The 27,056-nt window shown below is 46.3% G+C and overlaps 1 protein-coding gene and 1 long non-coding RNA gene across 3 annotated transcripts; one reads left to right on the top strand and one right to left on the bottom strand.

Annotated features, from left to right (window-relative positions):
• The first annotated feature begins 5,010 nt into the window (after nucleotides 1-5,010).
• Nucleotides 5,011-24,582, top strand: mmp24 (matrix metallopeptidase 24). 2 transcript variants are annotated; one of them, XM_062470235.1, is made up of 10 exons: nucleotides 5,011-5,356; nucleotides 12,213-12,296; nucleotides 12,752-12,900; nucleotides 13,204-13,320; nucleotides 15,542-15,846; nucleotides 17,890-18,051; nucleotides 18,236-18,453; nucleotides 19,153-19,291; nucleotides 19,492-19,758; nucleotides 20,886-24,582. In XM_062470235.1, the coding sequence occupies exons 1-10, from the start codon at nucleotides 5,231-5,233 to the stop codon at nucleotides 21,224-21,226; spliced, it is 1,908 nt and encodes a 635-aa protein (XP_062326219.1). In that variant the 5' UTR covers nucleotides 5,011-5,230; the 3' UTR covers nucleotides 21,227-24,582. The 2 variants fall into 2 exon arrangements, with proteins under 2 accessions (XP_062326219.1, XP_062326227.1); XM_062470243.1 differs by lacking the exon at nucleotides 12,213-12,296 and having other exon boundaries at nucleotides 5,013-5,356.
• A 217-nt stretch (nucleotides 24,583-24,799) lies between these two features.
• On the bottom strand, nucleotides 24,800-27,056 carry LOC134027098 (uncharacterized). The gene is made up of 3 exons (XR_009931419.1): nucleotides 26,885-27,056; nucleotides 26,097-26,215; nucleotides 24,800-25,814 (listed from the first exon to the last, which is right to left on the bottom strand). It is a non-coding gene; the product is annotated as an uncharacterized LOC134027098 (long non-coding RNA).

The raw sequence follows: 27,056 nt of genomic DNA, 5'->3' as shown, positions 1-27,056 counted from the left end.
GTGGGATGCAGGCGAGCCTGGGGGATTGTAAACTTTCCAGAGAGATAATGGGAGCATGGTTATGGATCTCAATGCTCTGTCACTCCAGCGTAATTGAGCAAGGTTGACAAGATGATTGTGAGCACAGGCATAGGGTGGGAACCTCCATAGGTACCATGGGCTTGTGTTAGCCTGTAACCAAGACGACAAAGGCTTAAAGGGTTACAGATTAACCTAGGGGAGGTGTGTGTTCACTGCTCTATATGTTTTTGATACACACACACGCGCACACACACTCAATCAACGCTTTGTCGATTTCTCATTCATGTTTTGATTATATTTGATAAGATACAGTTGACAGCTATCTGTCCCTGCGCAGTTAGCACCTTCAGTGCATATTTGAGCATGGTGTGGTGTTGAAGCAGTGTTTGAACTACAACCTGCTCTATCGTCCTGGCATGAGAAAACTATGCATGATGTTAAGAGCAGAGTAGAATAGAGGAGTGTGGAGTGGAGGAGATTTGAGTACAGTACAGTACGTACAGTACAGTCAGTACAGTAGAACCTTGTTGGTCCCCTGAGGAGAAATAAATAAATATCAGACTGCCACATAGTCTGTCAGGTTGAATTGTAGTGACTCTGGCTTTGGGAGAAAGAGAGGCTAAGGTTAGATTCCCACTGTATGTAAATACCATCAGGCAACTGCTGCTCTTCCATCCCTCGTGGAACTTCATATATGAGCATGTTGTGTTGACTCCAGAGGAATGATGTCTTTCCTTAGTAGTCTCATTCTATTCTAGATTGGATGACTGAAGACCAAGGTGTTGCTTTAGTGTCAGTTTACCTCATGAACATATCTGTTGTATGTGTTTTGTATGTGAACTTTGTACAGTAGTACATGAGCAGGCTCTTTAACTCTGCAGCTGGAGAGCTAACCTCCTATGTATGTTTTTAAAATTCCAATCCCAGGTGTGGCTAACCTATTTCATCTTATCGGTGGGCTGATCAGAATTGGATGCGCTACATTAGGCCTGGAGCATAAACCTATTACTTAGGAACAGGAAAGGGGTTGTGGTGGTAGGGGTGTGTGTGTGTGTGTGTGTGTGTGTGTGGGGGGGGGGGGGGGTAAAGGCCCACAGTCAAGGGCTAGGTTTCCACCAAGTTTCTCATACTAGTGCTAAAGCATTATTTTACCATAGATCTGTTGTGGTGGGCGACAGCACCCTGCTGTGGTCAGGATTGGGATCACAACTACAAGGCAATACTTAAACGTTCAGGTTTCCCCTGATCCAACTGTAAAGATAGCCTGGTAGACCAAATAAAGATATAGATAAAATAGAAAATAAAACACAGATACTGTCCGGAACAGGAACTGTCTGGTTTGGTTGACGAGGCTCTCCGTGTTCCAGCTGTCTCCCAGGATGTCTCTCCACTTTTGTCAAACTCAAGGAGCTGACAGTGGGATGGATTCTCCCTCACTGACTGAATGCTTGTCAGTATTTCTAGATTTTTTTCTCCACAGACTTGTGGGCAAATATTAAGATCCAATACTTGAAAACCGACACAAACATCTGCAACTTGATCTGTTTTATCAAAAGGTTGAGCAACAGGTCGTGCAGACTTCAGTTCAAAGAGCTAACACAGTCACACCTTCAGGTTTGAAGCCAGATGTGGAGGAAGCTTTCTAAGTGGGTTAGTGGTGCAGTGGGACTGGTCTTTTGTAGGGCAGTGTGAGGTGGCATGCCTGTTTACAACAGATGCTGTGGTGTGTCAGAGCTGAGTAAGAAACCTTCCCACCAGCCAGGCAGAAGAGATGCTCCACACCACTGACAGGCAGACTGGTGGAACCCAACACCGATGAGCGACAGCCCCACTGAAGCCAACCCGGGACAGGCTGTCTTCACAGATCATCTTCACAGATGTCATGTTACACACACATAAACTCCCACGCACGTACACAGGTTATGCACACATACATTATCTCCTTGACACTCTCACACTGTGTTTCTCTTGCAATTGTCCTCTCACACACTTACACACACACGCACACACACACACATATACACAGATTATATCGGTCTTCAGCAATGTGACATTTACCCCTGACTGTCCCTCTTCCTCCAAGAAAACACACATACACACAGATTATACCGATCTTCTGCAGTGTGACATTTCCCCCTGACTATCCCTCCTCCCTCCCTCCCTCCCTCCCTCCCACACACACACACACAAACACACACTGACCTTTCAAGCGGCATCGAGAGCACAGGAACTGGGTATTTTGTTGTGATGGAGCAGGTAGAGCAGCCATTAGAGTGCTAATCGTCTGATGGCGGGGGACGTAGGTAGGGTGAGTCACCGTCTGAACCAGGTGACCGGATTGGTGGAGTGAAGGTGGAGAGAGATACACTTTCCTGTCTGTCTTAGCCTTTGTCCAACTCTTAAAGAGGAAGAGATCAGTCCCTTTTCTCCTACCTTCCAAAACATATTTCTAAATCAGTAAACATGCAAAATTGTACAAACTGTGCAGAGCAGGCAATGATTGCTGGTGAACAAGCAATTCACAGTGACACATCCCCACAGTGCTAGAAAGTGTGTTGCCATGTAAAACAACACCACTCTGTATTGTGGTCAGTGTGACCAGGAGGCGAGGTTCTCCCAAAGATGGCCAAATAGAAAGTGGGGGATGTGGAGCAGAGAAGAGGTAACAACAAGTCCAAAAGGAGAAGGAAGGAGGAGCTGTAGGAGGTCGAGAAGGAGCAGAGGAGGTGCAGGAGGTCGAGAAGGAGCAGGAGGAGCAGAGGAGGTGCAGGAGGTCGAGAAGGAGCAGGAGGAGCAGAGGAGGTGCAGGAGGTCGAGAAGGAGCAGGAGGAGCAGAGGAAGTGCAGGAGGAGGTGCAGGAGGAGGTGCAGGACTAAAATAAGCACAGACGTGATGAGAGTGAGGAGCAAACAGGGACAATTGCAGCTCAATGGAGCAAAAGGAGCAGGTGTCTCGAAAAGTGGGTCATGATTTAATAATACAGATCAGCGAGGACTCGGAGGGAGGAGAAAGAGGAGATAGGCAGGAGAAAAAAGGAGGAAGGGGGAGAACAGGAAGGAGAGCAGGTATACTGGAGAGGAAGGAGGGAATGTGGGAGTAATGCAGGGAAGGACAGAGGCAAAGAGAGAGGCCAATTATCTCCTCATATGGTGTTTACTAACACATAACAGAAGAGAGAGGATTGTGGGTAGACCAAGGAGGCCACTTTTGAGCCTGGGCCAGGTAACAGTGAGAGGAAGAGGGGGATGAGGAGAAGAGGAGATGACGGAGACAAGCAGACGCAGGGGTGGGACACAATAGACGTTCATATTGAGGTCAGATATATCTGAGAGTCATGCAGACAGACACACAAACAACAGTTTGTTCATTGCCTTCAATGGAGTTATATACAGATCTTCTGTTACATTTGTTTCTGGCAAGGACCTGACTCCCCCCCCCACACACACACACACACATACACACACACACACACACAGAGAAAGTAAGAATGATAGAGAAAGAGAGAGACAGAGAGGAAAAATGAGTGCTAATCAGATGGAACGAACGGTGTAAAGAATATCATGAATAGTTCACAGGAGAGACACTGCAGGGGAAATATGGGTGACAAGAGTGCAAGGAGGTCACAACAGCAGGGAGCGTGAGAAAGAGAGAGAGAAGGTGAAAAGGGGAGAGGAGGAAAGGGGAAGGTGTTGCATATTGTGACCCAGATAGAGATCCACCGAGGCAGGGAGGCCAGCAACATGAACTCTTCTTCTAGTCACTCCTCTTCCATTCTCTTCCCTCCTCCACCCTCCTGCATTCTCCTTTGAGAAAAAGATTGCAAACTACTTAATTTGTTCATTGATGAGTGATCACCTAAAATGACATTCCATGTAAAACCATGCACAAACTTTTCCCTCAAACTTTCTGTCTATCTTTACTGAACCTGCTGGATGCATGGGTTGTCAGTGTGAGTCAGTACATGAGGTGTGCATCCCTGTTGGAGCTAACATCCTGCAGGGGAGACTTTATCCACACTTCCTCTCCTGCACAGGAAGTAGCATGCTGGGTAAAAGCTTCTATATTAACCCTGTGGTAAAGGAAGCCTGTAATGATAGACTGCAATACTTGGGCAGAGCTTGTTTGCGAGCACACATGCACACGCACACACGCGCACGTTTGACACGTGTTACAGGCATACAGAAAGTGGCGTAATGGCAGATCAAGATCAAAACATGACAATTAGAACGTACCCTTCAAAACACACACACACATAGACATCCACAGATGGATGTGTAAATGAGGGACTGGTTACTCAATGAACCAGCGGTGACTTGTGAATGAATTTGCTTAAGTTTCTGACGCACAACAAGCGCCACATGTTCATTGGGGTTTGTGGCGTTTCCTGGTGTGGCAGCTTCACACCTGCTGAGAACAGTTGCTGTGGCCAGAGAGAAATCATCCCTCAACTCACATTAGCATGGCTGTCAGCCGACGCCTCTGTATCACCTTTGCATGGTGCATGTGTGTGTGTAATGGACTGAAACCTTCCCCCTTATATGTGTGTGTTTGTGTGTGTGTGTGTGTGTGTGTGTGTGTGTGTGTGTGTGTGTGTGTGTGTGTGTGTGTGTGTGTGTGTGTGTGTGTGTGTGTGTGTGTGTGTGTGTGTAGGCCTATGTGTGTACATGACTACAACCATGTGGTATCCTATGACAGTCTTACATTAAAAACAAACAGCCACTGTGAGTCGTGGAGAGTGAAGTGGACCTACATTAGTTTGTCTCTCTTCAAGGCAAAACGCATATCCAGTGATTCAGATTGGACTGGGCTGAATACCGTCTGCTCTATTCTGCCTGGCAGCTGATGTGTGTCATGTCAGGTGGTTGGCTACGGAGGGTCGTGAGCGCCGCGGCCCGTTGGCGTTGGCAACTTGTACTGCAACGACTTCAAGATATAAATACCTCGCGTGGCTCTTTCATCCTCTAGTGATGATGATACCGAACCTGACTGCCTGACTGCCAGCTTGCGTGAGCCTCTGTGTGGCTCTTTAAGAGAAAACAGAGTCTGCGCAATGGAAGCTCGGCTGTAGCGGCTCGTTCTGCGGAGAAAATTAACCAGAGAAAACACAGGCAGGGGATGAAGGAGAGTCTTTATTGCAGTCTTTATTACAGATACCGGACACGAGACTGGAAATCTCCGGCGGGCAGAGGGGGGGAATCTGGGGACAGACATGGCGGGAGCGGGAGTGAAGAGGAGGAAAGCGGGGCTCCCTGGTTTTTGCTGGAAAACATGCTACTTTCACATTTTATTCTGGGTCGTCTCCGTCTGTGGCGAGGAGAAGACGTTCATTGTTGAGGTAGGTCCGAACCGTACATATAACTGAAGATGCTACTGATAGTAGGCTACAGTAACACAACATCCTTACTGAGACGTTAGCCACAAGAGCACCGACCTGTTTCACTCCCAGTTGTGAGTAAGCGCAACGTTTGGGATGTTTTTGTGCGCCTCGGTCGGAACTCGCTGTTCTAACCATTACCACGAAGCGATATCGGGACAAAGAAATTGAAAAATAAATGTATAATGAGTTGGATCTATAAATAAATAAATAAACCATACCTCATAAACAAAGACGTAAAAAAACATTTATTTATTTACATCCTAGTGTCATCATGTAGCCTAGTTCTTTATACCTAGCTCATGAATCCCGTCTATTAAAATATATTATATTGTCGTCTTGGAAAATATATGTTGGGAGAAACAGGAACAGCTACTGTCAAATGATGTATTCCTTATGGACAAAGGTGGCTTTAAAGCATCATTGCGTTTTATTTCCCCAATTTGATTGTATACCCTTTCCAGAGACAAACTCATCTGGAAGAGCACTTATATGGATTGCAATTACATAAATTCCCCCTTCAGTGAGTGTATGTTTTGCGATGATCATCAACTCATTACCGATGTATGTTTGATGTCAGTGTACATGACACACACACCACCATTCCCATTTATAACCTATTTTACACATATGGGTGGTTATTCAAAGCAACTAACATAATAATCAAGGTTATGCGTGGGTCAGCATACAAAACAAGACTTGCAATTTTATTTCCACGTGTGCAATGTGCAATTAGCTAAACAATCATCTTTGCTAACATGTAGTCTGTAATGTAAATTATGTCAGATCTGAATATTTTTTGAGTTCAGTGCCAGTGCTGTCAGAGGCCAGGTTTAATATGCAAGGTATTTTGTCAATAGAAGCATCAGTATGCAAGGTAGAGTCGACAGTAAACCCAATCCTCACATGGAAATAGAGCCCAGTACTCACTTGCACTGGAGCAGAACAAAGAATCCTGGATTTTTTTTCCACGACTGGATCCAAATATAGCTTCCTCCATAATTTATTGAAATGGCAGGGGGTTGCATACTGGAGGAGAGGAGAGTAGAGATAGAGCATGGGAGTGGAGATGAGGAGATGAGAGAGAGGAGAGGACAGACAGGAAGGCAAGAGAAAAGATGAAAGGAGAAGAGGAGAGGATGAGAAAGGAGAGGAGAGGTCTAGGAGGAGAGGAGAATATAAGAAAAGATTCGGAGGAGAGGGGATCTGATTGAGATACAATAATAGTCTTTTCAATAAGATGTTGTTGCTGGGAAATACGGTCGTTAAACATGATAGTGGCCAAATCTCCCACACTGAGCCATGTAGATTAACGTTCAGCACTTCTACAGAGACGAGACAAAGGAGCGTTGCACGAGGCCTTTCTTGTCCTTGTCCTGAAAGATCTGTGTACAGCACATGCACCTCACAGATTTTATTTTCTCTTAACCATCTGTGAGGGATGCGGTTAGCATGCTGGTTTAAATGAGGGAATATGTAGCTGTTTGTATCTGTAAACCTGTGTGTGTGTGTGTGTCTGTTAACCTGCATGTGTGCTGTGTGTGTGTGTGTGTGTACGGTACAGTTGTTTGAGGAAATACAGAAAACTGTGGTTGACTACAGTCAGTATTGAGCTGTTTCTTTGTGAACAAGCCATTCAAACACGTGAGTGGAGTTCAAATGCATATGCATTCCAGCCTATTGTCTGTCCCTGAGTTCAAAACAGTCCACTCCACAAGAATCGACCGAATGACGTGATCAGATGAACTGATCCAAAAAAGGCGATGGTTTCTTTGTATCCTTTGTCTGTACTTCGAGGAACCGAAGAATCGGTACTGAAAGCCCACTCTGTGACATCACCTTCTGTGCTGTTGTTGTTCGGGCAGATGTTGTTGTGGTTCACCTCAGACTCCCCATGGTACTCGGAAAAGTGCTGCCTATCACAAACAGCGAGGGAGTTTCAGGGACATGTCAGATGGTTCGTCTCCTTCTATGTTTCTGACACCATCCATCTACTAGCAATTCTCTCACAGTACGCCACTTCCTATCCACCAGGCTTAAAACCCAAAACATGAATGTTTATCACCGATTGTAGCGTCAGAAACAGGTCATGGGTTCAACACCTGTCAAGATCCAGTCCACCGATTGGGCTTCATGGATTCATTTAGCAGCAGATTTGATCCAAAGCGACATAAAGGTGCGGAATTAAACCCGCAACCTCTTGACCTGCAGCCATCTGCTCTACCACTGAGCTAAAGCCATCCTCTAGGCACCTGCTCCATGAGCTACGCCAGTGGTAGCTGGCCCTTCGTATCTGCTCTAATCAACTGGAATCCATTATACAGAACCCTGCTGTGCTGGCACTGTAGTGGACTTTGCAACGTGTCCACACTGGACTGCAGGTATGAATGTGGGATCGGAGAGTGGATAGAGTGTTATTAATGTTACGTAAGGGGATTTGATTAGTGTGGCACGGTGATGCAGTGCTGTGATTACAGAGCTACCACGTTGACATGAGAACAGCTCAATGAGAGTGGCTTAGAGGGCCCATGCCACAGTCTACTGATAGGAGGAGGAGACAAACAGAGAAAGGGAGGGAGGAGGAGGGGGAGGAGGTGGAGGAGGAAGAGGTGGAGGATGAAAAGAGCGATCTAAACATGACTGTCTCATTTGCCGGCTGCTGAATTCTGGAAGACATGTTATTGAGTGATGATGATGATGATGATGTTTTTAACGATTAAAACGATACTCATCTGCCTTCTGTTAGGTGCATCCCTCTGAGGACTGGTGGTGGCGATGCACAATGACAGAACACTCTCTCTTTGTGTGTGTGTGTGTGTGTGTGTGTGTGTGTTTGTGTGTGTGTGAGAGAGAGAGTTTTTAAAGCATATTTTGTTATGTTTGTGTGTTTCGTAATATGTGTATTTGTGTCACTTGTGTTATGCATAATACCGTTCTTCAGTACTGCCTGCTGTCTGTGAGTCTGTAGCCATTCTCACAGCTGCATCAGCGGTTCCTCTGTTCTCAATCCCCTCCAAAATACTGGCGGTTGTGGTGGTTTACAACCACAAAAAAACAGGATTAAAATCCTTTCTTAGCTACAGCAGTGACTCTCTATGAAATGGTCCACCATTTACCTCGTTCCAGCTTCTCTCGTATTTTTCTTTCTGTTCTCTCTCTCTGTCTCTCACTTACTCTCTCACTCTCTCTCACGCATTCTTTCTCTCTGTAAGTCTTTATCTCTCTGACACCCACACACACACAATGTACAGTACAGAGAGTACGCCTGTGACGGAATATTAGTTTTTATCTCTCGTGCTCAGAGTCGAGCATCTCTTCCTCATGTGGACTTCACCACTCTGCTTCCTGTAGGAAGGTGTTGGCTGGGCTGTGGCTGCGTGTCTAATGAGATCACGACTGAAGACGTGTGACAGGCAGGGTGGAGGGGAGGCTGTCTCCATCACCGCCCGGGGACACTGACCTGCATCATTACCGAATGTTGCTTTAGAGACGTCAACACATAACGAAGGGGACTAGAGTCTAGTCACTAGACAGAGACATGTGCAAGAGTCGAAGTCCCCCCAACCCCCTGAAGCCCCAATTTGAATACTTACTGCAGAGTAGCTGAGCTGCAGAGTAGCTGAGCTGCAGAGTAGCTGAGCTGCAGTCTAGCTGAGCTGCAGTCTAGCTGAGCTGCAGAGTAACTGAGCTGCCGTCTAGCTGAGCTGCAGTCTAGATGAGTTGCAGTCTAGCTGAGCTGCAGTCTAGCTTAGCTGCAGTCTAGATGAGTTGCAGTCTAGCTGAGTTGCAGTCTAGATGAGTTGCAGTCTAGCTGAGCTGCAGTCTAGCTGAGCTGCAGTCTAGATGAGTTGCAGAGTAGCTGAGCTGCAGAGTGTAGTACAGTGGCCCAGTGGAGGAGATCCCAACAGGGGATAAGGTAGCTGTTCACCTGCTACAAGTTTGGCTGGAAGCTGGTTGGCTGGAGGCTGGCTGGCTGGCTGGAGGATGGTTGGATGGCTGGCTGGAGGCTGGCTGGGTGGCTGGCTGGAGGCTGGCTCGATGGCTGGCTGGAGGCTGGCTGGCTGGATGGCTGGCTAGTTTGTTATGCAGAGAGATAGATAGAGAGATAGAGGATGAGATATTAAGAGAAACTGAGAAAGGGGAGATAGTGAGAGAAAGAGTAAGAAAGGGAGAGATAGAGAGAAAATGAGAGAGACAGAAATTGAAGAAGAGAGAAAAAGAGAGAGAGAGAAAGGGAGGGAAAAAGTGGGAAATGTAGTTGTGTAATATTTAAACACATGGCCTATATAGCTCCTGTGCTGTGACTGTAAGATATTCATGTCCCTGCTGTCTCTGAGCATGGCAGGCCCGTCGACGTGCCACTGTGGTGGGACTAGAAGGTAGGGGATCAGACTGTCAGCTTGTGCTGCCTCACACTCTGAAACAGAAGGTACTCTACGAGAGAGAAGGGAAATGAGGAGAGGAAAGGTAGATGAGGGGTGAGGAACGAGGAGGAACAAAAGGAGCACCGAGGAAGGCTTAAAGGTAGAATCAGGGAGAGGTAGAGTCAGGTGTAGGTAGAGTCAGGGAGAGGTAGAGCCAATGAGAGTCCATCAGGGGAGAGATGCAGCACTGCTGTTGGCTCAGCCAGGGTGCTGAGCTGCCCTCAATCTGTCTGCTCACGGCGCACTGGAGTACGAAGACAGGGAGGGACTGGAGGGAAGGAGGGAGAAAGAGAGGCGGGAGGGGGGAGAAAGAGAGGCGGGAAGGGGGAGAAAGAGAGGCGGGAGGAGGGAGAAAGAGAGGCGGGAGGAGGGAGAAAGAGAGGCGGGAGGAGGGAGAAAGAGAGGCGGGAGGAGGGAGAAGGAGAGGCGGGAGGAGGGAGAAACAGAGGCGGGAGGAGGGAAAAACAGAGGCGGGAGGGGGGAAAAACAGAGGCGGGAGGAGGGAAAAACAGAGGCGGGAGGGGGGAGAAAGAGAGGCGGGAGGAGGGAGAAAGAAAGACAAAGCAGGTGAGGAATAGAGGAAGGAAGAGAGCTAGATAAGGAGAGGATGGAGGAGAAGAGAGGCTGCTAACAGCTAAAGTGGGTCCTGTCCCCTCACATCCCCTCTCTCTGTTTGATCTGGAGACTCAAGCAACAACACGCTACTGTACAGACAACAGCAGGGAGACAGAGCGATGCCACTGGCTTTGTTTCCATGTCTCGGAAATGGTATGATAAACAGTACATAAAACATCAGAACTATTATATAATCTCCACAAACAACCACAGTCTAGATTAAAACATCAGTGTAAGCAGATGTGGTGTTATTTCTGACCATTAGGTTGTAGTTCAACTCAGTGCTGTATATTGACCATGTGACTGACCACGAAGAATGGTATGTTGCATCCTTTATTGGTTAAGATTGCTATCATTTCACCATTGTGATGTTGTTCTATGAGTACATTGTTGGTTTTTCTTTCGCCACTCCTCCTCTGGCACCCACCCTCTCTCCGTTCTTGCTCTCCTTCTTGCAGCTAGCCTTTGTTTGCTGTACCATCACATTTCTCTCCCTCCATCCTGGCAGTCTGCTCTCCCCTCCCCCACCATCTTCACTCTCCTCTCTCTTCTTTCGCTCTTCCTCCCTCGCTTTTGCTCTCTGTCGTTCCCTCTCATGTGCACCACACTCTTCTCTCTTTTTTATGACTAGCGCTCTTTCTCGTTCTCATGAAGACGTGATCCTCTCCTCCTCTCCTCCTCTTCTCCTCTCTCCTCCTCTCTTCTCCTCTCTTCTATTCTCTCCTCTTCTCTCCTTTCTCCTCTCCTCTTCTCCTCCTCTCCTCTCCTCCTCTCCTCTCTCCTCCTCTCTTCTCCTCCTCTCCTCTCCTCCTCTCTCCTCCTCTCCTCCTCTCCTCCTCTCCTCCTCTCCTCCTCTCCTCTCCTGTCTTTGTCCATCTTTCATCAGTGGTCTTCTGCTCTATCATCTTTGGCAGCCTGCCCCCTGACAGAGAATGCATGGTGCATTTAGAGCATTAAGGCAATGTGTGTGTGTTTTACAAGGATATGTGTGTCTGTGTTGTGAACAATGATATCTGTGTGTGTATCTGTGTGTCATTGCCAGGCAGAGGGATGTCTTGTGAGGGGTGGAGTGTGGAGGTGGTCTTACATCATTTTTTTCCTGGCCGGTATTGATCCCAGATTTTTTGTCCTGCCTGCACACACATACTCACACAGACACACACACACACACACACACACACAAACTCTTTGTGAAACACGAGACATCAGACCTGATGTCATCGCTCAGAGCCTCTCAATTGGTTTATCTGTCCAGAGATCTGACCATTCGGCATTGTGTTTGTATGTATGGACCAATCATCATTCTGCAAGTCTGTGTAATAAACAATCAAAGTTCTACCTTTATGTGTGTTTTATCAATACCTGTGTGTGAACCAATCAGCCCTCCTCCCCATATTTGGACTAATGACATTTAGGGTACACAGCCAAAAGTAGCGGGATATGAGATGGTTACTGTTTGCGTGCGTGTGTGTGCATGTGTGTGTGTGTATGCATCTTTGCACGTTGTGTGAGTGTGAGTATGCATGTGTTAGGCTAATATGAGTTTGTTGTAGTAATTCTTGTATAATAGCACTGGTAAATTATTTAATTGGAGTCGTTTCCCCAGAGCTGCAGCAGCTGCTACAGTACACTTGGCAGACACACACACACACACACACACACACACACATACATACATCCATACTATTCTTCTGAGACTGTAATCAGGTTTATATGCATTTCCCAGAATGCAATGGCACTCATGTGATTTTGATCTTAGAACTGAATTCTGTCTCCAGATGCCTGGCTCAGCGGAGAGCAGCGCTGTGGTGGATGTATTACAGAACCATGAGCTGCATACTGTAGCTGTCCAGTACCTGGAGGTGCGTTTGATTTGCCTCAGAGTTTGCACCTACTAATTAATTCTTTGGAATAATTGTACTGGAGCCAAATCAAGTGCACCCTGGAAGTGCTACCCTGGCCTGCTGGCCAGCCTGTGCTGAGCTGTGCCAGGCAGCAGAGGTGCTGCGAGTGGAGCTGCTGTTATTGTTGGGGCTGCCTTGTGTCAAACAGTCCTCTCATCAAATATGGATCAGCCAGATGGAACCTCTGCCACAGCTCCTGTGGGGCATGGAGGGCAGTTCGAAGAGGTCAGAAGGGGTTGGGTGTGGATTCACCACTCCGCGGAATTAATAACATATTTTTTTTCCTGTACCTACCTTCTCATTCCCTACCCCTCCATTCCTCCTTTCTCCCTCAATGCCTCCCCTTCTACCCCTCTCACCTTCCATCTCCCTCCTCCTCCAATCCCCCACTTCCCCCGTTCCCTCCCTAACAGACTTGGTTGAAGAACTATGGCTACCTGCTACCTCATGACATCCGCATGTCAGACCTGCGCTCTGAGAAGGCCATGCAGTCTGCTGTCGCAGCCATGCAGCGTTTCTACGGCATCCCTGTTACCGGGGTACTTGACCAGACCACCATTGAGTGAGTACAGCACCATGGCAACCAATGAAACCTTTTACATCAAAATGGCAATGGTCCACTCTAAAATACCAACTGGAAACTGGAAAATACTGTAATTGTCAGTATGTCAAAGGTGAACTTCATTATTCTAAAGATCAACCTAATTAGTATTAGAGTTAGAGAGCAGAGATGGGTATCTCTGCACTGCAACATAATATAATCTGGTCTCTCTACCTGACCCAACGACCTGGCTTTCTGCCTCTGTGACATATTTCTGCATGACGCATTAAGGGTAATGTTGCATTGTGGGATGTGTGTGTGCAGATGGATGAGGAAGCCTCGCTGTGGCGTCCCAGACCACCCTCACATCAGCCGGCGCAGGCGGAACAAACGCTACGCCCTGACGGGACAGAAGTGGAGGGACAAGAGGATCTCCTACAGGTACACGTCTTTCTGTGTGTGTGTGTGTGTGTGTTCCTTGAAAGACAGTAATCTCAGCTGCCTTTTGAACATCTGTTGACCCCATGGCATGCCGTGTTGGTACCCAGCCCCTTCTCTCTACCCTGCTATGTCTCAGACCTGCTTACACAAGCTAGCATCACCAGCTGATACCCACCTGGGCAGGAGAGAGAAGGGGGTGAGAGAGATGGAGAGAGAGAGAGAGAGAGAGAGAGAGAGAGAGAGAGAGAGAGAGAGAGAGAGAGAGAGAGAGAGAGGGAGAGAGAGAGAGAGAGAGAGAGAGAGAGAGAGAGAGAGAGAGAGAGAGAGAGAGAGAGAGAGAGAGAGAGAGAGAGAGAGAGAGAGAGGGAGAGAGAGAGAGGAGAAGAAAGGGGAAAGTACAATAGTAGTTGGAGGCAGAGTAGAGGAACTGCACCTTTAAACGCGTTCCTCCTGAGTGGCTGAGCTGAGCATCGCTGAGCCGAGCCTGGTCGCTATATTTAGTCTGCCTGGTGCTTCTGGATCTGATGGGATCTAAGCAGACTGTCACACAGACACACAGCCAGACTGGCGGAAGCAAGCGTAGGGAAGTGGGGGGCAGGGAGGCACAGAGAGAAGGCGGGGTGGAGAGAGAGGAGGGGATGATGAGGATGGGAAGCCGGAGGAAGAGGGGGAGAAGGGACTGAGGGACAGAGAGATAAAGGGTGCTTGCCGTGGTTCCACTCCAGTCTCTCCTCTTCTTCTCCGCCCTGCTTCCCTCCACATCAGTCTTTGTTAAAAGCCCCATTATGAGGAAGTCAAGTGAAAGCTAATGGCATTACGGAGGACGGTGCAGGACTATGGGGAAGGGGGTCTTGTCTGACATCATTTATCATAGTTAGATCAGGGAGTCATCAGAGACGACGGGGCACGGTTTCCTTCACGGTCCAGAGGACGCACCGGATCCTCTCAGCAGCCCAGACGGGTCCGTCTGGAAGCCCATTGGCCGCTGTTGTCTGGCTGAGCAGACAGACAGCCCAGTGCGACGCATCCACTGTAGGACGCCGGGAGATCAACTACTGTTTACAGTAAACACTCAACCATGTGTCGTTGTTTATGTAAATGTAAATCACCGTGGGGGAGGTTAAAGTTTAATCTCTATGGAAACAGACCTGTAGGCACCACTCTCAGCGGTTGTAAGTGAGCGTGTGACTACAGTGCAATATATTATAACTATACAATATATTAACTATACAAAGTATAGTTAATATATCCAGCAGTGAATGGTGGATGTTGAGGTGGTTCAGTTGAAGTAGTACAACACCACTTCATCACTTCACCACAGGGCATGGAATTAGAGGGCTTGTGGAGAATTGAGAGTTAAAACCAGCTAATCAGATACAGTTTGGTAGGAGGAGCCTATAGAGGGGGTTTGTGTTCTACAGACATGACTCCTTCACTACATTTACATTAAGCAGACGCTCTTATCCAGAGCGACTTACAGTAAGTACAGGGACAATCTACCCGAGGCAAGTATGGTGAAGTGCCTTGCCCAAGGACACAACGTCATTTATCTCGGCCCGGAATCGAACCGGCAACCTTCTGATTACTAGCCCGAGTCCCTAACCACTCAGCCACCTGACTCTTCACTCGTTTGACTTCCTATTCCTCCACAGTTGCTTTCTTATTCTCATTCGTTCACATACAAATTCACTTCCTTCCAACACTAGGTGTTTTCAATTTCAGCTTCCGCACCTGAGTCACAATGCAATCATCTTTATTCATGAAAACATCTGTTGTGTGTTTATAGCTTAATGTCTTTCTATGAATATGCCTTGTGTTTTGTCACTTCGTTTGCATAAATGCAGACTAGTGAGCCAGAGAGCCAGTAAGAGGTGGCTTCAGGCGAGGGGATGAATGGTTTTTAATTGCTTCTTTTTACACTCTCCTGGAGCATTCACCCCTCCTCTTCACCTCTCCTCTTCCTCTCGCCATCTCACTGCTCATTTCCTGTCTCTTCACCTCTCCTCTCCTGTCCCTTCCCATCTCTTTTGTCTCTCTCTCTCTCTCCTAGTCTGTGTTGTCTTCACCATGTCTTCACCTCTCAGTTCCTCAGATATACAGACAGACATACAACCAAAGAGTTCTACTCTCTATTCCCTCTCTGTGTGTCAGAATTGAAGAATAACGATTAACGATCAACATGGGACACCTCTTTATCTCTCTGTCTCTCTCTCTCTTCCAGCATACACAACTTCACTCCCAAGGTGGGGGAGAAGGACACCCAGAGAGCCATCCGGCAGGCGTTCGACGTGTGGCAGACCGTCACGCCGCTCACCTTCCAGGAAGTGGCCTTCTCTGACATCAAAAACGAGGGCAAGGAGGCCGACATCATGATCTTCTTCGCGAGCGGTTTTCATGGCGACAGCTCTCCATTCGATGGCGAGGGGGGGTTTCTGGCCCACGCCTACTTTCCCGGACCGGGCATCGGAGGAGACACGCATTTTGACTCAGATGAGCCGTGGACGCTTGGCAACGCCAACCACGACGGTGAGACGTGGTTGCCAATAGTTACCAGTGGTTGTTTATTGTCGTCAGAAGTTACCAGCAGTAGTTAACCTGTCATGACCAAGGGAGACCAGTAGTCACCAGGTACTGATATATTAGTTAGTTTGAATGTTAGCTAGCTAACTGGCCATTCTGAAATTTGTGTGATTGGTTGTTAGAGAATGTTTTGAAATTAGTATGGCTGTTAAGTTAGTATGGATAGCAGCTAGGTTACTGACTGTTTTGAAGTTCGTATGGATGCATGGTATTAAATATAACAGATGGACTATTAGCCATCACAGAGTAAGGATTACCATGGTCTGGATAAGCATTGGCCGGCATCCATTGACTGATGACTTTGTGAGTCGTGATCAATAGCTGATTATCATCATCCCCACAATCAGCAGAATCGGTCTCAATACTGAGCAGGAAACAGGCAGAGGCGAAGTTTGTGTGTGTGTGCATGTGCGAGTGTGTGGGCATGTGTGAGTGTGTGTGTGTGCATGTGTGAGTGTGTGTGGGTGTGTGTGAGAAAGAGAGAGAGACAAAGAGAAAGGAGAAAAAGATTAGAGACAAATCAAGAGACAAAGACACAGTCAGAAAGAGGGATGTGGGCAAAGACATACCATCAGATAATCAGACACTTACTGTGGCAATCCACAGTGAGTTATGATAACACAATTTCATGGTAGAGTACGTTCTGTACCATAATGAGCTGTATAGGCAGGTTAATACATGAGAAATGTAGGCAGACAGACAAAGAAAGAGCAATTTAGAGATTTTGTATGTCGCATTGGATAAAAGCGTCTGATAATGAATCAAATGTCAAATGTAAACAGAGCGATAAAGATGTAGTTGAAGTCGGAAACATAAAGAAATAAAGAGTCAAGGAGAGAGAGCGAGATGATGGAGGAGGGAAATTAACAAAGAAACTGAGAGCAACAAAGAGATAAAGAAAGAGAGAGAGAGAGAGAGAGAGAGAGAGAGAGAGAGAGAGAGAGAGAGAGAGAGAGAGAGAGAGAGAGAGAGAGAGAGAGAGAGAGAAAAGACAAAGAGAGTAGAGGACAAACAGCCAGTGAGAAAAGAAGCTGGACATGAAAGGAGTTTACAGTCTGTTAGACAGAAGATTGGCCAGCAACTGAACTAGAGAAAGACCCACCAGCGAGGTAAAAGATAATTATGTTGGAATAATTAGGTTCAAACAGAGTCAAACTAATTATCTTGGTGATGAAGTGTTTTAATACCAGCCCTCCTTTCTAAAAGAAGACGTCATGGTCACGGGATAGTTCTTGTCTTCGGCACTTATTCACGCTGGAGAACTCTGGTCTTAAAGGATAAAAATGTCCTGTTACTTTAGATACCCAAGCAACATGAACAACCATGTCCAAAATATCTCAAATGATACATTTATAAAAATACAAACACTTCTCTTGAACGTGTCCTAAATGTTTCTGACACCCGTCCAATACGATTTGAATGCATGTAGAGAAGAGTGTCAGAGCAGACTAGAGAGGTAGGGAGAGGAGAGGAGCAGGGAGGCTAGGTTGTAGGGGGCTGGAGTAAGGCATCTCTGCCTGTCAGCCAGCAGGCCTCGGGAGAGCTGGCCTGTGGACTGGACCGGCATCGAGTGCTGTTCGCATGCGACATGCTTTGAACAGGGCTATTTTGGTGTTCTCTCACACACAGACATACACTCACATGGAAGCTTACGTGGATTGTGTCTTCCGTCGGCAGTAGGCTCTGAATAGAAAGTGCTTAGTATGTCTAGCTCTATTTATGGAGGAATGTGTGTGTGTGTGTGTGTGTGTGGGGAGGAATTAACTGACACAGTGCCAGGTACCATCCTCTGTTCTTCATCCTTATCTCCATTCTTTTCTCTCCATTTTCTCTACTCCTTCACCATCCTCTCCTGCATTCTTCTCCCTCTATCCTTCTCTTTCTTTTGGCCTCCAGTGTTTAGTTAGAACAGTATCTGGCAGACACTGTCTGCTACCCGGGTGTGATCTTATCACGGTCACGTGACGCTGTGTAATTGTCATCTCCTAGGTAACGACTTATTTCTGGTGGCGGTCCACGAGCTTGGCCACGCCCTGGGTCTGGAACATTCCAACGATCCCTCCGCAATCATGGCTCCTTTTTACCAGTACATGGAGACTCACAACTTCAAACTGCCACTGGACGACCTGCAGGGCATACAGAAGATCTATGGTAAGACTACAACTACACCCAACTTCCTCAGCGCCAGAGATACCAAGGCTACTGTAGGACTACAACCCCACTGTCCAAGAACAATATCAGAACAATATCAAGTCCTAGTTTAGCCGACAGAACAAAAATCAAGTTTGTTTGTTCAAACATAATTGTTCCTGTGTTGACCTATGACCTCTGACAGGTATTCCCACTGCCATGTTGGAGCCCACACGGCCGCTACCTACACTGCCGTCTCGCCGCATCCACTCCACCTCAGAAAGGAAGCACGACCGCCAGTCCCGCCCCCCGCGCCCGCCGTCCGGAGACAGGCCCGCCCTGCCCGGGAACGGAAAACCCAACATCTGCGACGGCAACTTCAACACCGTGGCCTTCTTCAGACGGGAGATGTTCGTCTTCAAGGTACTGCAGCTCCTGGTGTGGTCCGATGTCCATGTTGTCCTCAGATTATCATTGTTGGGTGGTGCCCTCTCTCCTCTGTTTCAAACCATCATCAGTGTTTCTTTCTCTGCTGTATGTGTATCTGCTGTGTGTCTATGGCTGCATCAGGAGTGGACAAACCCAATGTGATGTCTCTGATCTTTGTTGAAATGTCTCTAAAGGTCACTGCAGCTCTGTCTGCCTGAGGGGGAGGGGAGAGATGAGCACAACACGGACTGCTACGGCCTCCTTGCCCTGTCCTAGTGCTGCTCTAACTACATCCATGACAAACCATCAATATATCCGATCATGTTTAGCTTAAGTAGATACAGTTCATCCAGTCGATAGGAAGGAGCCTGAGTTTGGGTGTTGTAATCGTTCAGTCTGTCAGTAGAGAGACAGCAGGGGCGTTGAGTGTGAGTGTGGGTGGGTGGTGTGTAAATGTGTGTATATGTGTTTATATGTGTGTATATGTGTGTAAATGTGTGTATATGTGTGTCTATGAGTGTACTGTACATGTGTGGGTAGCAATCAGTTGGGAGTTAGCTCGACTATGTCCTAGATTTTCGGAAGCCAAATGATAATGAGTTGAGATTTATGTACTCTCTTCTTTCCTCGCCTCTCTTCTTTCCTCTCTTCTCCTCTCTTCTCCTCTCCTCTCTTCTCCTCTCCTCTCCTCAGGACCGATGGTTCTGGCGTCTGAGGAACAACAAGGTTCAGGAGGGTTATCCCATGCAGATTGACCAGTTCTGGAAAGGTCTTCCTCCTCGCATCGATGCAGCCTATGAGAGATCAGATGGCAAATTTGTTTTCTTTAAAGGTATTTAAAGATCCTTCATGTTATCTGGATTAAGTTTCACTAATCGTCTTTCACTAATTTAATAAGTACCTTTGACTCAGTGTCAAAGTTACCTTGTGATTCTGGATGTTTTACTCCTAGTTGCCTGTTTGTATGCAGGTTATAAGTACTACAGTACACTGAGTACTATAAATCCTGTCTGTCTGTCTGTGTGTCCCCAGGGGATAAGTACTGGGTGTTTAAGGAGGTGACAGCGGAGCCAGGATACCCCCACAGCCTGGTGGAGCTGGGGAGCTACCTCCCCCAGGATGGCATCGACACGGCACTGCGCTGGGAGCCCGTGGGCAAGACCTACTTCTTCAAGGGCGACCAGTACTGGCGCTACAACGAGGAGAAGCGCACGGCCGACCCTGGTTACCCTAAACCCATCACCGTGTGGAAGGGCATCCCAGAGGCTCCACAGGGCGCCTTCGTCAGCAGGGAGGGACGTAAGTACCTAGACCTCTACGTGAAGGTGGGAGGCAGGGTCGGGTGACAGGGTTGGGGGGTGGGAGGCAGGGTCGGGTGACAGGGTTGGGGGGTGGGAGGCAGGGTCGGGTGACAGGGTTGGGGGGTGGGGGGCAGGGTTTGGATTGAAAGGCCATCCCAGAATCTGCGCAGGATGCTTCATACAGGGGCTAATCCAGCCACGGCCTCAGGCTGCAGGATCCGTTAGTTTGTGTTGAGACAGCACAAACACTTCCCCCTCTTTCTCCTCCTCCTCCTCCACTCTGCCACGCACGCTGGCCAGGCCAGCCCTCTTGAGTCTCCTGCTGCTAGAAGGAAATCATCATCCTCATCACTTCTGTCGAACGTGTCATGACCTGCTGAACCCGCCCTTGCAGCGGACAGCAGAACATCAGAGGCGAGGGTCGGAGATGCTGACAGGGACAGCCAAGCATGGGCACCTTTCATGATCCCTCCTCCCTCGCTCGCCATAGCACACAGGGTCTGGCAGGATGTGATGTCGCCAGGCGGAGGAGAGGACTTCATCAATCATAACCTTCTGGGGCTTCTGTTGGTGTCGTTGTTATGGTGTTGCGTTATGTGCGGTTATGTGTCAGTGCGTGTGTAACTGTGTGTGTGGTTGGTGTGTGCATGTGTGTGTGTGTGCTTGGATCAGTTTGTGTGTGTGGGTGTGTGTGTGGGTGTGCTGAGGCTGTTTACCAGCCTGGTGTGTGTGCCAGGCAGCCTCAGGGTGGCCCTGCCTCCCAGGCATTATGCAACACCACACAGCTAGTCTCCTTCATAAGAAGCAATTAGGCCAAAGCTATGCTTCCACTCTGGGCTTGTACAGAAAATATACTTAGTGATCAGGGTGTGATAAAGGGACAATATTTGCAGGTGAAATATGATATATATATACAGATATATTTGTGTATATATATCGATTTCAGGGGTTATGTTTTTAATGTCCCTGTTATGAGCATGCCTGCTGTATCTAGGTCACATAACAGTCTAAACTTCTTTCTCTCCCTTTCTCTCTCATTCCATTCTCATTTCATTCTCTCTCTCTCTCTCTCTCCCCCCCTCTTACACCCTCCTTCTCCCATTTCCTCTCGCCTTCCCTCTGTAGTCTACACCTACTTTTACAAGGGGAAAGACTATTGGAAGTTTGACAACCAGAAGCTGACCGTAGAGCCGAGCTACCCTAAGTCCATCCTCAAGGACTGGATGGGCTGTGACCAGTCGGATCTGGATCGCAACCGGGACCGGCAGCTCCCCAACGACGACGTGGACATCATGGTGACCATCAACGACGTGCCCAGCACAGTCAATGCCATCGCCGTGGTCATCCCCTGCATCCTGTCCCTCTGCATCCTGGTCCTGGTCTACACCATCTTCCAGTTCAAGAACAAAGGAGTGCAACAGACCGTGACGTCGTACTACAAACACCCAGTGCAGGAGTGGGTATGACAGGGTGGCAGGCTGTCGCCGGGCAGGGCTGAGGACCCTGGCTGCAGTTTCCACCCCTGTCGAGACAGATCTGAGAGACACATCCTGACTCCCACACAGCAGCTTGCTCTGATCTCACACACAGTGACCATGAGGAGGGAGGGGTCACCTGGCGACTGTCTCTTCCTCCCTGTGTCCTTGGATTCCATTGGCCGCTAGGTGAACATTGTGATGGATTGGCATTAGGTGACGCTAAGGAATGATTGGATGCAGTTAGAGCAGGATCAATTACAAGAATCAACCTTGTGTGAGCCTGGTGGCCTCTTGGCCAATAGGATCTGATTCAGAGGGGGGAGGGAACAGGGTGGTACTGAACCTCTATTGGACCTCCAGTCTCTCTCTCTCTCTTCCTCTGGGACGCAGAGAAGACTCTACCCACGTCGGGCTAGTCTCTAACTAACTTGTACACAAATTGAAACTGTCAACATGTCAAAAGAACTTCTAAAAAAAGAACAAAAAAATATTCTACAAACTTGAAGAAATAATGTAGGTAGAAAGGCCATAAAAAAAAAACTTTAAAAAAAACATTGATCTCTGGATCACCAGATGTTTTCATTTCTCAGTGACTGAGTAGTGGATTTTTTGGAGAAGATTTTTTTCTCTCTTTCTCTCTCTCTCAACCTCCATATACTATGGCCGTCCTCCAGTTGAGTTTAAATCAGATCCAGTCATTATGCTTACATCACTAGGGTTTGTCCCTAACAGGGATCCATAGGTCACAAGTCACCCCACATCACCACCATCACATGCCTTGGCCTATTTTTACATTCACAACCATGTTTTCTGTTTGTGCCTATCTAACTAATGAAAACACCTTCCACACTGGCAGGCAAGTCTGATTCACATCATATTATTATATTTGACTGTATTAAGAGTTCAGTTTTTTGCTAAGAGTTTAGAGATCATGACCGTAGATATACTGGAGAGGATCAGACTGAGTCAGTCAGTGTTTATGTCTGACCTCTCATGTGAACCACTGTCTTCTAAAGAGGGCTTAGTCAGTAGTGATACAGCTGGTGGCTACCGGTAATGTCTTCTTTTTTTACTTTCAGTCTTGTTATCATGTGGTCTAGCTGGTTCTGCTACCAGTGTGTCTGTGATGTGGCTCGTGGACAGTAGATCCATGACTATACACTGTTTTCTGTGCCTCAATTCTGTCTCTTTCTTTCTCTTTCTCTCCCTCTCTCTCTCCCTCTCTCTCTCTCTCTCTCTTCTCTCTCCTTCTCTTTCTCTCTCTTTCCTTCTCTCTCTCTCTGTCTCTATTTCTCTTGGTTGGAACCTATAAGGGGCCGCCATAATGTTCTTCACTGATTGTCTTCCTCCATTTAGAAACTTCTTGACTATTTCTTGAGTACCTGAACTTATTGATTGATTGACTGAAAACTGAGAGAGTCACTGTTTGATTGTCTGCTCTCCAAGTGTTCTGTGAACAGTGAAAAGGATATCCTTTTGGGCAATTTTTTATACTGGCACCCTAAGACTGTGTTCACTCTGTTTTCTCTTCACTATGGATAAAAAGGCGATAACATTTTCCCAACTCTGTAGTGATGTCATTACAAAAAGGGTAGGGGTCCTTCTGTCAATCCATCATTCAATTAAAATAGCAATTGTAAAATTCAAGTTACAATTATTTCCAATTAAGTAATATTTGAATTGAAATTTCAGTTACACTTTCCACACTAACTGTATTGAATGGAGTTGACCCCAACCCTGATTTGCACTCTCTTGTTGCAGACTGACTTGATGGACCTGTTGATTCAAATGTGCAAATGAGCGTAGTCATTTCTTTTTTGCCTCTTTCTGTGCTCATGTATATACAGTTGTGTCCCTGACCAGACACAAGTACTTAGAGATACGATTCAGTAGCAGGAAACAATCCTGGGAAAAGCTCTTGATTTCTCTGTGTAGCCGATGTGAATTGGCTAGACTTGACCACTAGCGTCAGCGAATCGCTTTTCGTTTGCGTAGCTGGTGGACGTCCCGCGGAGTTGGAGGTGCCGAGTTCGAGCAGGTGTGGGCAAGATCGGCCGTGTGTGACTGCCGACAAGTAGCGCGACCACGTTTGTTGCATCTGCATGGCTAATATCAGGCAGTTAGGGGCTACTGTATCACCGAAGCGTGCAATTCAGACTTCGTTTACCAGAATCTTTACGTCACTGAAAAATAACAATACATACTCTGTAGTTCATACAGAGTCCGACTGGTAGATGAAGGGGTGTTTACGTTGGAATGCTGAGAGACAGAGGCAGTTTGATTTCCTCATTGACTCAATCCTAGTGCTTTGAGTGTACCATACCTTGAAGAGTAGTCAGATATGTGTATATATTTGTTGAGATGTAAAATCTGATTCTACATGTTTAGAGGTAAAAAGGCTACAGGTAAACAGTAAACACATGTATGGTAGCAGGGCAGGTGTGTAGTCATAACAGATACGTATATAAGGGAACCTGTGAGAGTCTGATAGGAAACACTTTACCAGGAGGGCCCATATAATATAGATGACCTACAGGTGCTCACTATCAACAAATATTGAACTAACTCCACCAACCTAAACAAGCACCTGCAGATCAGCAGAGTTGATAGTTTGAGCATCAGTAGATTATTTATCCCCACTGAATCAAGTGTTACCGAATAGCATAGTTCCCTCTAACAATTTAGTAGACCTTTCAACAAGGACAGATGTACATTCCTTTTATAACCCAAGGTGGGCCATGACTGCTATATCCACATTTGTTTTTAAATCTTATTTATCCAGACAGTTTATATTCTATTCCAGGAGCTCTGTGTTGTCCTATGTTTCTCGTAGACTCTTCTATGGATAATGTACACTGGTGGCTTTGGACAACAGTGAGTTGCCTTTTATTGGCCTGTTGTTGCCTTTTGTTTATAAAAGTTGTTTTTCATAAGAGGATAATAGGAAAAAAACATATCAAAGGTACAGTAGTCCAGAATTTTGAAGTTGCTATTCATTATATTGGGAGTTCTTGGAACACTGCTAATCAAGGGGTATTTTGGCAGATATAGCTTTAAGAGAGATTTGAATTACTTCTTTTCTTTGTGTTTCCTATGAGCTTTTGTGTACATACTGGTATGCTTTTCATTGATTTGGGTTTTTATCAGCAAGTGATTTGATAATACACCAACAATGGCTAAGTTCTCTAAATGCATATTGCACCTTTTTTTCGTAGTGTATTGTTTTTATAGTCATGTAATTTGCAGTCAGATATCAAATATCTTCTCATGTAAATATACAAACTGAAGCTTTTAAAGATTTTGTATTTTTGTTTCTTTGAAAAAGCTTAGCATTTGCACAGAATATTCCCATTTCAAACAAAATGCTTATACTGATAGGCATGTTTATGTTAATGTCTTAAGATATTATTGACGTTTTTTCTAAGAGCATATATAAGTTTATTGGTTAGGGACAAAGGTATCTTTTTTCCAGTTTATTTCATTTTACAGGACCACACTGAGAATCTTACAATATCACCATGTTCTATTAACAAAGACATTTCAATAAAAGTGAAAACTTGATTATCTGCATGACTGATTATTTTATTATAGGTATATTTACAGTATATTTACTTCTTCATGCAGGTGGGGTGACGCACAGCATTAAATCACAATTATGCTTTAATTATACAATTAAAGATTCTGTAAAGCAAATTCCATGATTTGCTTCTCAGTACATTATATATGTGTGAAATGAGTTCCTGAAAGCATGTGCAGAGCACGAAAACTCTGTCGCAATGTGGAGTTAGACCGTTGAACAATTTCTCTACCGTTTTCAGCTCAGGTTTTGTATAGGCGGAGCCAAAACCCGACCGCTTTACGTCACAGCGACCTATCTACGTCAGATCACAGACGGTTGCATTCTGTTACTCAGCTGGTACGATGCAAAGACTAATCGAGTAATTAACACATAAAACACTCAGAGACTGCAGGTAGGTCTGTTCTGATATCTGCAATTGATTTAGCTAGTGTTGCTGTCTTGCTAAATTCAATAAATTGGAGGGGGCGGAGCTTCAACTCCTTCAGGCGACACGCCCCCCCCAGTGTCAAGCAGAGAAGACTGCTGATTTTCTCACGATTTCAAAGCCTAATTTAACATACTTGTCTGTGTTTTTTTTTCATTTGAATTTGGATGGGTAGTTAACAACACATTTTTCTGTAGTGTGATGAACTTAAAACTCATTTTCAATTCCACTTTACAGAATCTTTAAGGCAAATTTTACAAAATGTCTTTACAGTAATTGTATGACAAAGGTCCTGGGTGTGGGGGGGGGGTGCTTCAAGCATCAGCAATTAAAGTACAAGATTTAAAGTGCTCTAAAACCTCGAAACTGCATTCAACTATATAGCAGTAAACAATGACAGGAGAGGCAGCACAGGTCAAATTGAGGTTCATTTCAGACAGCGCAGAAAAGCAACAGCTGGTCCATAGTGTCTTAGTACCAGTTGGTGCAGGAGATCATGAAACACATGTCATCCACCTTTCTGCTACCCATCTGGCACTGGGGCAGCTGGGCTGGGGCTTCTGGGTAACGCTCTGGAGGAAGACAATAGGAGGAAGAGGAGGGGGGAAGAGGAGGAACAGAAAGGGGAAGTGGAAAAAGAGGAAGAGCAAAGGAGGAAGAGGATTATGGAAGTTGACAAGAGAAAGAATAGGAAGAACAGGAAGGAGTGGTGAGAAGGAAGAGAAGAATTAGGAGGAGGAAAAATCACAAATGCCAAGTAGCCCATCAACTTCACCCCACCCTTGATAATACAAGGAGACTGCATACACTACAGCCAAGGTCAGTCATAGCACTGGAGATAATTAGTACCCTACCCTCTACAGTGGTGCTCTCTGAGGCGGGTTGTCTCTGGGAATCCTGGGATGTGGATAAAGACCCCACCCTCTCCCCCTTCTCTGGCAGACTCCTCTCATGACTCTGGCCTCCCCCCATACTGAGTTGGAGAAAACCAGACAGTGTGTGTTGAGTTTGTGTGTTTGTGCATGAGAGAGAGAGAGAGAGAGAGAGTAGTTGATATGTTTTAATAAGACAGTGTCATCTTGTGATGATGAAGATGTCTAGCTTCCTAGCTTCTCCCTAGCTAGCTTTCTGTAGATGGGACACAAACTGTAACACTATCTCTATAGGTTGTCCATGAGGTCACACCTACCCACATCAACTAACTCCCACTGGTTCATTGGAATGATTGCAATACCCAATTATATTTCCTTTCCAAAGACATAGCCTATGTGTCACAGTTTGGGAATAGCGAATAGCGTACTATTTGCTTCTAAAAGATTCGCTTCAATGCTTATTTCAGAACTGTTTTGAAATTGTCCTTTACATAGCCTAGGCTACTCAATCAGTAGGGTTATTTTTTAATGCTAAAACATACTGTATCTTAAGTCAATTAGTCTATGCTACCATTCATAAAGCAGAGCCTCTATATATATATCCCTGTAACCGAATGAAACATTTAAACTGCCAGAAGTACGTTGTTTTAAAAGCAAGCTGACATCTTAAACATGCATCAGAATATGTTTGGCCTTGCAAGCTACATTTGTGTCGAGCATCGATGAAGGCATAGCCTATTTTCAGCTGGTCGCTTAGAAAATGCCTTTACCCCTCGCAATCGACCCCACGAGATCCAACTCTTTCTCTCTCGCTCTTCCGATTAGTTTATAGTGTTTCCAGGCAGAAAATAATGTCTGACAGTTCGAGGACCGATGTTCCCCTACTGCAATGACGTTGCACAGGTGGCTAGCTAATGAAAGTGTCAACAAACAAGACGTCAC

The sequence above is a fragment of the Osmerus eperlanus genome, chromosome 1, assembly GCF_963692335.1.
Source record: "Osmerus eperlanus chromosome 1, fOsmEpe2.1, whole genome shotgun sequence".
In the NCBI taxonomy this organism is placed as follows: Eukaryota; Metazoa; Chordata; class Actinopteri; order Osmeriformes; family Osmeridae; genus Osmerus; species Osmerus eperlanus.
This window is presented reverse-complemented; position numbering and strand designations above follow the sequence as displayed.